The sequence below is a fragment of the Suricata suricatta genome, chromosome 13 (assembly GCF_006229205.1).
Source record: "Suricata suricatta isolate VVHF042 chromosome 13, meerkat_22Aug2017_6uvM2_HiC, whole genome shotgun sequence".
In the NCBI taxonomy this organism is placed as follows: Eukaryota; Metazoa; Chordata; class Mammalia; order Carnivora; family Herpestidae; genus Suricata; species Suricata suricatta.
In genome coordinates, this window is record NC_043712.1 from 2,340,045 (window position 1) to 2,351,061 (window position 11,017).

Sequence of the window (11,017 nt, forward strand, 5' to 3'; positions counted from 1 at the left end):
CTTCCATGCCCCCTCCTTTAAACGTGCCCCCAAGAGCCCCTTGCGCGTCCCGGGGACCCCCGGCGCTCACCCGAGTGGCCACTGGCCAGGGTCTACTCCCCCAGCGGCCAGGTGACAAGCCCGGCGACTGGGACTTACTCCTGCAGCCTGCTTGCATCTCCCCTGCTCGAAAGAAAGACCCTAGACCCACCGACGGGTACCTGGACGTGGCGCACAGACCCGTCTGCGCTCCTCCTCTGCAGAAACGCCCCCTCCCCCTGTTGCTCACCCTCAGTCTCCCCCCTGCCAGAACCCGGGCTCCCCGGCTGCGGGGAGAGACCCCGGCTCCTGCCGTAGAGCCCCGGACCACTTCCATTCTGGTGCGCCAGAGCCATTTTGGGTGACGGCGGAGACGCTCCGTGCCAGCCTTTCATGCCAGTTTCTACCCTCCCGGGTCCGTTTTCCAAGTTCCGAATCAGACCCTGTGGCAGGTGCTGTGCTAGACACTGCCTCTGAGGTTGGCCCGACCCCTGGAAGGCAGGTAGGGACGCTAGAACGCAAGCGGGTTGCAGAACAGGTGGGGGAGAGCCACATTTCCCTGCTCTTGGTCTGGCCACCTGCGGGTCACCGAGTTACCTCACCTGTGGGCCCCTTCCTTGCGGTGGAATCCAGGAATCTGCATTTCACAAGCAGTTCAGGAGAGCCTTTCAGCTTAGGAGGCTCAGGCTTGGGTGGTCAGGCTCCTCACCGGGGTGAGGCCTGGCGGTGGTGAGGGGACAGACAGCACTGCGCTGGGGAGGTGGCCTCCGAACCAGACCTGATGCCTCCACCTTCTCAGACTCTCCTGTATGGGCTAGTCCCTAACCAGCCTCTCTGTGGCTTCCCCGGAATCACCTGATGGTTTATGGAAAATGCAAGGCTGTACCCCCCCCCCCAAGTGGAAACCTGGGGCATTGTGTCCAGAAACTGCCTTCTTAGAGGTCCCCCTGATTTTTGCATGGTAATGTTTTTGCAAGGGGTTGGTGGATTGGGCCAGAGCCGGGAGGGGTTGGGCACCCTTTCTGTAAGATTAGCTATTGTATTCTCTGGTCCCCACCGGAGGGCGGGCAGTTCGCTGTAGTCACACCCCACCTCCTGGTGAGTCTCAGTTTTTATGTTGAAAAGGAGCAGCGCTGGGCTCCCCGAGCTGCCCTGTTTACCCCAGGAAGCTTCTTAGTTTCTCTCTGCCTGTTCTCACTGCCCTTTGTCCCCCGCACCTCTCTTCGCTCTTGCTGGTACCTTCTTCAGTTGCTAGGTTCCCTGAGAGTCTCTCCGCCTGTCTTCCTTAGCTTCCCCCTCCCCCACCTGTCCATCCCGCCTAGGGGAAGGCAGCACTTGGCTTAGTTGGCACGGCCAGGTTGCACTAAAATTGATCGCCAAGCAGCTAGCATTTACTGAGCACCAGCTTTGTGCCCGTGCTTCGTTCCTGGGCGCATTTGTGCCCCCTGCCCCTCCCCTACTCCAGTCCTTGGGCTTTGGGTGCTGCACGACCCACCCTCGGGTGTGAGCCCGAGTCCTTGCTGCAGGTAACCGGCCCCTGTGGCCACATCTGTGCTCTGCTCGGCGGCTGTGTTGCATTGTAATTTCTCTCCCCTCCTCTGGGATGAAGACTGACATGGGCTCTTTCTGATGGCTTCCATTTTGCGTCGGTGTGACAGGAGTCGGGCAAGCCTTCAGTTGTGGGTGCTAGAATTTACGATGTGTAAGCTCGTTGGACGGATGGCAGGGCAGCCCTTCCTGGTGCTGGATGGCCAGGCGTGTCTGTGAGGCTGTCCTGGGGGCTCCCCGTCTGAATAACGCTTTCCCTCGTGTGGGAATCACCAGGTGTGCTTCTGTGGGACACGCGCAGGCTGCGGAGTCTGTCCCCGTGGCGGAGCAAATGTTGCCTGCCTGCCTGCCGCACAGCCGGGGTGGCTCCAGTGTCACCTAATTGAGCTGCCGCTGGAGCCCGAGTGCAGCGGGTCTGGGTGCACCTGGGCCTCTGTAGCCCGGCAGGGCCGGCTCTGGTCTGCGCCTCTCCGCAGGTCTTGCGCGCCCCCCCCCCCCCACATCCCGGTATCCCGGAGGCAGCTTCTCATCTGGACCCGGCACCCAGAGGCCCGGAAGCCCCCAGGGAGGCGAGGACCCCTGGGGGGCTGCTTTTGTGTGTTTTCAAACATGGCACTTAACGCTGCTGCATCCCTTGTGAGCATTTGGACGGGTTCCCAAATTTCTGCACCCCTGCAGCTCGGTCTCCTGTAATTTGGGTGGGTTTGTTTTTCTAATGTTTCAAGGGCTCTTTGAAGAAAATTGCATTTTGTTTGCCTGGACGGGCGCATTCCTATAGGCCCGGGTAAGGGTAGGGAGCACCCCTGAAGCTGGGGCCTTCGATTGCAATTACAAAAGAGGCTGGCGCAGGGTGTCTGCATCTGAGAAGCGCACCTCGGCTCCTCAGCGGCGGCGGGGCTCGGTAAGCGGGCCCGACGTTTTCTGTCCTTTCCTCTGGGATTTAATCTGTGCTTTGTTTCTGGGCCTCCGTCTCCCACTGCAGGTTTCGATTAGCAGAGGGCTCTCCCACTGCGCGTCTCCGCTCGGAGCCGTGAACTCCGCTGCTCCGTCTCCCTGCCCGGCGGGCTTCAGAGCCATGGCAACGGAGGAGAAGAAGCCAGAGACGGAGGCCGCCCGAGCACAGCCCACCCCTTCCTCCTCGGCCACGCAGAGCAAGGCGCGTCCCCGAGGGCTCCCGGGGGCCTGCCAGGGGCCTGCCAGGGGCACGCGGGCTGGAGACGCCCCTCGGAGACGCCCCCCTCCGCAGTTAGATCCCGGGTTTTTAGTCACTGACCACAGGCCTCATCGAGTGCTTATTTGCCACGGCGAGGCTCCCACGCCTGTCCCCTGGGAACGGGTTTATCCATGTGGGTCCTTGATCCTGACTCTAAGACTGTGCTGGACCCCACGGCCCCTGGTTGAGCACCCCGCCTGGCTCCGGGGTCTGACGCCCAGGCAGGTTTGCAGCCCTTCTGTAGATGCCAGGCAGCAAGCAGGAGCCTTTAAGCAAGGCTGTGGCCTTGACATTTGCCGTGGCAGAGGCTGCGCCTGCCGGACCTCCGTGACGCGGCCGTGGCAGGGGGTGATTCCGGGGCTGTGGGGTAAGGGGAAGTCGTGAGCTCAGGCTGAAACCCGTCTGGTTTGGAAGGCGACTTTCAGAGCCTTCTAGCAGGCGCTTGGCGTACGGATGTGGAGCTCAGGATGGGGGCCTCGGTGGTTCCAGTTTGATGACTGGTCTGTCCCCTCAGCAGCCCACTCCCGTGAAACCCAACTATGCTCTGAAATTCACCCTGGCTGGCCACACGAAAGCCGTGTCCTCCGTGAAGTTCAGCCCGAATGGCGAGTGGCTGGCGAGTTCGTGTACGTACCTACCACCAGGCTCTGGGGAGGGTCAGTCCGGGCCGAGACCAGTGCTGGGGACCCAGTCCCGCCGTGCCCCTCGCCGAACCCAGAGCCCTTTGCCGTCCTGAAGTGACAGGAGCCTGGGGGAGAGGGCAGGGCACAGACGGCTGGTGCCGCGGCGCTGGCTGTCCCCAGGCATGGGGCGCGCACGTGCAGGGCTCCTGGGGGAGCCCAGGATCTGCACTCGGGACGACTGGGCCAGCTCTCTTCCTTTGCCTTCCTTTCAGCTGCTGATAAGCTCATTAAAATTTGGGGAGCGTACGATGGAAAGTTCGAGAAAACCATATCTGGTCACAAGCTGGTAGGTGTGCGCCCCGTGTGTGGAGACTGCCTGCCGGCCGGGCAGTGCCAGTGGGCCTGGGGGGTGGGGGGCGCCCCGGGGCTCGCAGGGTAAGAGTGAATCCCCCCCCAGTTCTTTGAGCGCTTTGTCTCTTGTTTTTTTAAGCAAATACGCTTGCGCCTCCCCGCCGCCTCTGCCTGGCGGGAGAACGGGCGCCCAGCCCGCTGGCCCCGTCCGCGTCGGCAGCTCCGGGGGGCAGCGTGCTTCATCATCTTCAGGTGGACGTCCGACTTTTGCCGGTTAACTGCGTTTTGTCCCGTCAGGGTGGTGACGCTGTGCTTTCGCTCCGCAGGGAATATCCGATGTGGCCTGGTCGTCAGATTCCAACCTCCTTGTTTCCGCCTCAGATGATAAAACGCTAAAGATATGGGACGTGAGCTCGGTAAGCGGCCTCGGCGTCCCGCCCCCAGCCTTCCTGCGGGGGAGGGGCGGAGTCCGCGGCCTCCTCCCACCTGCGGGGTGACCTGGGGGCCGGCGGGCGTGGCCCGGTGGTGGGCGTGGCTCCAGGCCTACCGTAGTCCGACCGTACCTGCTTTTAGGGCAAGTGTCTGAAAACCCTGAAGGGGCACAGCAACTACGTCTTTTGCTGTAACTTCAATCCGCAGTCCAACCTCATCGTCTCGGGCTCTGTAAGTGCGGTACCCTCTGACGGGGGTGGGGTGCACCCGGCTGCTGAGCCCCAGTCTTCAGTGCTGGGGGACCAGGGGGTGGCGGCGGCAGGGCTTGGGTCCGGAGGACTCTGCACCCGCCTGCTGGTTGGTTCTAACCTCCTCTTCTGGTCTTCAGTTTGACGAAAGTGTAAGGATATGGGACGTGAAGACCGGAAAGTGCCTCAAGACTCTGCCCGCGCACTCGGACCCTGTCTCTGCTGTAAGTCCCGCCAGGCTCCGGACGCCGCGCAGCAGGGTGGGGGGGGGCGCCCCGAACTGAACCCCAGGTCCGGCGGGCCTCAGACCCTGTCTCTGCTGTAAGTTCCGCCAGGCTCCGGACGCCCCGCAGCAGGGTGGGGGGGGGGGCGGGGGGGGCCCCGGGAGAGGTCACCCAGTCCTGGGTCCCTAGGACAGGCCGGCGAGGGGCCTCGGAGAAGTGAGGTCGAGTGGAGTTGGCTTTGACCGGTGGGGCAGCGGTGGAGGAGGTGGGGACGGCCGGAGAGCCGGCGGCCGGCCGTGCGGGGGGCGCGTGCAGAGAGCGGGCAGTTCACAAACCGCTGCACCTGGAGACGGCCAAAGGATTCCTTTCTTTGTCGGCGAAGAGCCTGGAGCTGCTTCTTGGCCAAGCTTGCCTTTCTTTGGAAAGGGGAAGGGATCGTGTAAACATTGTGCTGCTTTTTACCGAGCAGATGGTCCTTTTCGCTTTCTGAGATTGTGTAGGTGATTGCTTTGAAAGCATTTTCCGTCTCCAGAGGGCTGTTTTGCCCAACCGAGCCCATTCGCAGAGCCCTGATACGCAGAGGACACACGGGTGCTGCCGGCAGTGGCCTGGAGGGCGCCCGGCCGGTGCCTGGGGCTCAGGGAGGGGGTTCGCCGGGGACACGGGCGGGCCAGGCCTGAGCTCCGCCGCCGCTGCAGTGCCCTCACGGTGCCCGGAGTGCAGCCTTGGAGACCAGCTCAGCGGTGCCCGAGGGGATGACCCTGGAGGCGAGTTGTGACGATGGCCGATGGCCGGGAGCTGAAGGTGCTCTGTCTGCGACTTGGTGGCGGCGGGGCCACGGCTGGGACCCGAAGCTTGGACCGCAGCGGGGTGTGCGCGGTTTTTGTTTCCCGCCGAAGTGGGGAGTGCTCCTTTACACAGGAGCAGGTCGAGAATCAGGGTCTCCAGAGGGCCCTCCCTCCAGGATCCGTTGCCCAAGGCTTCTCTGCCCTCTCAGGTGTTTTGGGTTTTTAAATAAGTATTTTCCAACACATCCCTTCAAGTAGTGGCGAGGTGGCCCTGCGCCACCGTGTTGTAGCTGCGCCCGCTTGGAAGGGTTCCTAGGACACCGGGGCGCCTTGTGGGCAGCGGGCCCTCCCGCCGGGCACCTGACACTCAACACTTGACGAGGAGTGGGTGGGAACAGCTTTGCACCTCGCGGGACGGGTCCTGCGGCGCGGCTGCATCTCGTGGGGCCCCGTGTCCGCTCGTCCGTGTCTGGTGTAGTGGGTTTTGGTAGAATGTCATGTGAATCCAAAGACAGGGACAAATGCGGTTACATTGCCGTGAGCTTTACACGACCTCGAGGGGCTTGCGCACGGGGGTCATGGGCACATAGCTGGCGCCCCGGCTTTGGTTGGAGTGGACACGGGACAAACTCGCAGGTGTCCGGAGGCTCGGAGGGCCAGGTGGGCCTGCGCAGAGGCCGCGAGCCCAGATCACGACACACGTTGACACCTAGCTCTCAGCCTTCGAGGATTTGGTGTGACCACAGGGACTGGGCCGTGTCTCGCTGGTGACTTCCAGGACTGAGCGCATGCTGACCCTTGGGTCCTTTGAGTTCAGTGAAACCGAGTTCATGTCACCTGTCACTTTCCTGTGGCAGCTGCTAGAGCGGAACGGCGTCCGCGTGGCGTGCGGGGCTCCCGGAGTGGAGGCCGGGGTCCGGGGGTCGCCCGCAGCTGCTGAGAATGTGTCAGCTGCTCCTGGGCTGGTATCTGTTTCACAAGCTGCCGGGTGCCCATGGGGCGGCAGCTGGCCCCCAGGGGGCACCCAGCAGGGTCTGGGGATTGTTCTGGTCCTCATAACTGGATGTTACTGGCGTCTTGTGAGTCAAGGACAGAGTGGCCACCGAGGGTGGCCCCGGAGCAGGAGAGCCGCGGTGCGCAGGGCAGTGTTGCCAGGCGGGGGCGCCACTCCGGACGGCGGAGGCGAGCTTGTGGTCCTTGGTGCGGCTCCGCCCCGTGTAGGAAGCGTGTCTCTGGTGGCAGGAGGCAGGAACCCCCGAGAACGGTACGGACTGATGCTGTGGGTCCTCTAGTTCCCCCCAGCGTTCAACTGGAAAGAAGCAGGAAAGAAAAGCACAGGTATTGAACAGTTGTAGGACGGGGACTTGTCGGCTTGCCATTTCTTCCCATGAAGGCGCGTGTCCCTGCTCAGGGTGGGTGGGGTCCGGTGACAGAAATGTGGGAGGCCGGTCTGCTCCTGGACCAGCGCTCTGGGGTCACCGCTGTCCCGAGGCCTGTGCTCTCCGGTTCTCCTGGTCTCCCTCCGGGCAGCAGAGCGCGTCCCCACGGTACTTACCTGACGGGTTTTTCTCTCCTGGCTTTTCTGTCCGACGTGAGGTCCGGGGAGGTGGTGTTGCGCCCGTCGCCCGGGTCAGGCCGGCAGGGCCCGCTCTGGGTCTGGGTCGCTGGGCCGTCCGTACTAAAGCACACCTCTCGTAGGAAGTGATTTAGCTCCTCCACCCGTGTTTCCCGGGATTCCTTCAAAGTTGGGTCGTCGTGGTGAAGCCAGGGGGCCGCTGCTGGACACCCGGTGACGTCACTCCGTCTGTGTGGCGTGCATGTCCGCCAGTGTTGGAAGTCGGGAGGACTGGACGCAGGCGGTGGCTCTGTGCTCGCGAGGCCGCGGCCCGTCTGTCCCTTGGAAGTGAGTGTCCTTCTCCTCGCTCCGTTCTCAGGTCCACTTTAATCGGGACGGATCCTTGATCGTGTCGAGCAGCTACGACGGGCTCTGGTAAGTGGGGGATTTACTCGTTTACTCGGTGAGCGTGTGTGCGCGCTGTTCTTGAGAGAGAGAGTGTGAGTGGGGAGGGCAGAGAGTCCCAAGCACGCTCTGCGCTGTCAGCACAGAGCCTGATGTGGGGCTCGAACCCGCGAACCGTCAGATCATGACCTGAGCCGACACCAAGAGCTGGACGCGTAAGCGACCGCACCCCCAGGGGCCCAGCAGACGTTGATTTAAGGCACTGTCTTGGCCCGTGGGGGACAGCAGTCTGTCCCCGAGAGATTATGGCCGCCCTGGGGCTGCGGCAGGAGGTCACAGGGCAGCCCCCGCGTTGGGGACGGACAGCAGGGCCGGAGGGAGGGCCCGGGGACACACTTCCGCTCAGGCCTCCTCCTCGTGGGCTCAGATGAGTTCACTAGCGCGGGCGGCGTGTGAGCCCTGGGAGGCCTGGCTCCCCCCCCCCCCCCCCCCCCCGTCCTGAGCGGGTGGATGGGGCGGGGACCCCCCTCACGGAGGAGGTGAGGAGGCCGAGGGGACTCGCGTGGCGCACCCCGTCCCGGTGGCTGTAAGCGTCCGTGTCCCGCGCGGCGGACTCTGTGGCGGGGGCACGAGGGTGGAGGGCGTGCGGGCTCACGGCCGGTCACTGGGAGGGACGGCCGAGAGTTCTCAGTGACAGGGAGAAGGCGTGCCAGGAGGCAGGCTGTGCTTCGTACCAGAGGAGTAGAAAAGCGGAAACAGGTAATTAGATCACGGCGTGGACGTGAGAGCCGGAGTCAGGCCACCGGGCTCGGGCAAGAAAGCCTTCCGTCTCTCGTGCTTTTTTAATCGGATTTGATTAATTGTATTTTTATAACTTATTTTTAATTTTTTTAAACATTTTATTCACTTTTGAGCGAGAGACGGAGTGTCAGCAGGGGAGGGGCAGAGAGAGAAGGAGACACAGAACTGGAAGCAGGCTCCAGGCTCTGAGCTAGCCGTCAGCACAGAGCCCGATGCGGGGCTCGAACCCACGAACGTGAGATCATGACCTGAGCCGAAGTCGGTCGCGTAACTGACTTAAGCCACTCCGGCGCCCCTTGTTCGCTCTCGTTTCTTAAAAACGTGTTTCATTTTTTTTAAGTTCATTTAGAGAGACAGAAGGGGAGGGAAAGAGAGAGGATCCCAAGCAGGCCCCCTGCTCAGCCGGGCTCAGGGCTTGAACTCACGAGCCGTGAGATCATGACCTGAGCTGAAACCAGGAGTCAGACACTGACTGACCCCCGGCTCCCCCGCACCCGCTGTTTCATCAGAACAGAAACAGAAGAGGAGGGAACGGAGGGGTGGGCGGACGGCACTGGGCAGGCGCAGAGCAGAGCGCCGGCCGCGTCCGTCGGCTGAAAGACTGAGCGTCACCCGCAGGAGAGCGGCGCTGACGGGCCGGGCCTCTGCTCCCCGGGCTGCGGCGACCCCCTCGTGCGTGCCGCTCCCCGGGAGACCGTGTGGGGCCTGGCGAGCGTGTGCGCACGCGTGTGAGTGAGGCGTGTGTCCTGTGCTGCGTGCGCAGAGTGGTCTCCGGCCTCCTGCGGACCGGCTCTGAAGGCTTTCTGAAGACATTAGCAGAGGCTGCGCCCCCCAAAAAGGAGGAGGAAATTTGTAAACAGACGGAGAAAGGGGAAAGTGGTGGGAAAAATTGAAGACGCAGATGTTAACCCTCAGAAGCTCCCGTGAGGAGTTGGTGGAAACAGGAGCGGGGACAGCTCGTCCGCCCTGAGCTGCGCCTCTGGGCGGCCCCTGGTGCTCGCGTGGCCACGGAAGGCCTGGGGCTTCCTGCTGCCGTGGGCCGACTTCGGGCTGTGGACGCGTTCGGGCTCCGCGCAAGACGGGCGCCCTGATGTGCCGCACGTGGTGGCTCTGGCCTGCGCCTCCCCCCCCCGCCCGGGCTGCACAGCCAGTCTGGAAGGAGACCCACGAGGACGCCTCGCCGGGCGGTGTCCACGTCGGAATCCCAAGGAAGCCACGGGCTGCGTCCACGACCGCGTGGGTCCCGCGCCGCATCGTGGGTTTATCCAACAGCACGAGGTTCTAGGAACTCGATCAAGGCCAGAGAAATCTGTCATCTGAGTCCCGTCTCCACAAGGCAAGCTCACCTGGCCGCCGTCCCCGGTTACGAATCCAGCCGCGAGGCCTGGGTGGCAGACTTGAAGCCTGACAGTGTCTGCGGGAAGCGGTAACGCACGGAAACCGTCTCCAGTAAAACCCGGAGCGGTGCGGGCCCGTCTGCCTCTCACGCAGCGTTCCGAGTCCCCGTCAACGGGCAGGAAAGTGCAAGGCGCTCAGGAAAGCCGGCGGCAGTTTCCCCGTGTGTGGGTGACCTACTTGTTTTTAAAACTTATGAGCCACTGACCCTGGCCCTCACGGCGGCCTTGACCCCGGACCCCGCCGTCCCCACTTGGCGACTGGGGAGCCGAGTCGGACTGAACACGCGATGGTTGTCCCCCAATGTGGGTGGGCAGGTGGCAGCGGGGACCTGGCGGGGCGGGTGGAGCAGAGCGGGTCGTGCCCAGTCCCCAGCAGCTGGTGATGCGGGGCGCCATCCTGGACGGGGGCGCGCATCGGCAGGGGTGGGAAGGTGGGAGAGGACTTTGGAAAATAACCGGTCACCCCGTGACCCAGGGGCCTCACTGCGGAGCACCTGTGCCTGGAGGGGCAGGCGCTAGTAGGTGGGCATCGGCTGCCACTGAGGACGGGGTGGGTGGAAATGCCACAGCGGCTGCGGCCGGCTCGTCCGTTCTGGGGCAGCGGCTCTCTTCTCAACTGGAGGGACGTCCAGAAAACACCCTCCGCTGGTCTTTGTCTCTGAGAACCAAACCCTCTGCTGGGCGACGTGGAACGTTTGGACCAGACCACCGGTCCGGCTCCCGGTGCCCTGTGCCGCGGCCTTTGTCCCCCGCGTGCTGGTGGCCCCGCTGCCGCCCGCTCTGGCCCGAGGGTGAGGGGAGCCGCCGGATGACTGACGACGCGGAACAAACAGGAAAACAGAATGAGGGCTTGGGGTACCCCGGCTGTGGTTTGCTCGGGACCCAGAGCACAGGGGGCGGCTTGCGGGGACTCGTTTGTACAAACCTGCTGGTCTTGCATTGCAGCCGCATCTGGGACACCGCCTCGGGCCAGTGCTTGAAGACCCTGATCGGTGAGTGCCGCTGGCGTTTCCTTCCAGGCTGGGCACCCTCCGAGAGGCTGTTTCCCGGCCCTGGCTTGGGTGCTTTGCGGGAAGCCCGCTTGCTCCTGTCCTGGCCCTGCTCCCTCTGGGAGGGACGCTCCCCTGCTGACCGATTCCGGCTCCGTCCGGATGGCTCCTGGCCCTGCCAAGTCCCCTCTCCAGCCTGGGCCCCCGGCCGTGTCCGTGAAGGCCCTGGGGGCCCCTTGGACCCTCGGCCTGCCCTTGGCAGAGCCTGGAGCAGTAGAGTGGAAAGACAGGCCGGGCCGCCGGGCAGGGGGAGGGGGGCAGGTTCTGTGCTGCAGGGGGAGCTGGGTGGGGGCTGGAGGAGCAGGTTCTGTGCTGCAGGGGGAGCTGGGTGGGGAGAGGGGCAGGTTCTGTGCTGCAGGGGGAGC

At 63.7% G+C, this 11,017-nt stretch overlaps 1 protein-coding gene across 3 annotated transcripts in view; it reads left to right on the plus strand.

Moving 5' to 3' along the window:
* The window catches only part of WDR5 (WD repeat domain 5), a 17,416-nt gene that overhangs the window by 311 nt on the left and 6,088 nt on the right, over positions 1–11,017 (plus strand). For all 3 annotated transcript variants that reach the window (XM_029919832.1, XM_029919833.1, XM_029919834.1), the window contains exons 2-9: positions 2,549–2,722; positions 3,297–3,405; positions 3,675–3,748; positions 4,080–4,169; positions 4,327–4,416; positions 4,574–4,657; positions 7,380–7,435; positions 10,549–10,595. In XM_029919832.1, coding sequence (XP_029775692.1) covers positions 2,642–2,722; positions 3,297–3,405; positions 3,675–3,748; positions 4,080–4,169; positions 4,327–4,416; positions 4,574–4,657; positions 7,380–7,435; positions 10,549–10,595 — 631 coding nt within the window. In that variant the 5' untranslated portion in view covers positions 2,549–2,641. The remainder of the gene's footprint in view (positions 1–2,548; positions 2,723–3,296; positions 3,406–3,674; positions 3,749–4,079; positions 4,170–4,326; positions 4,417–4,573; positions 4,658–7,379; positions 7,436–10,548; positions 10,596–11,017) is intronic.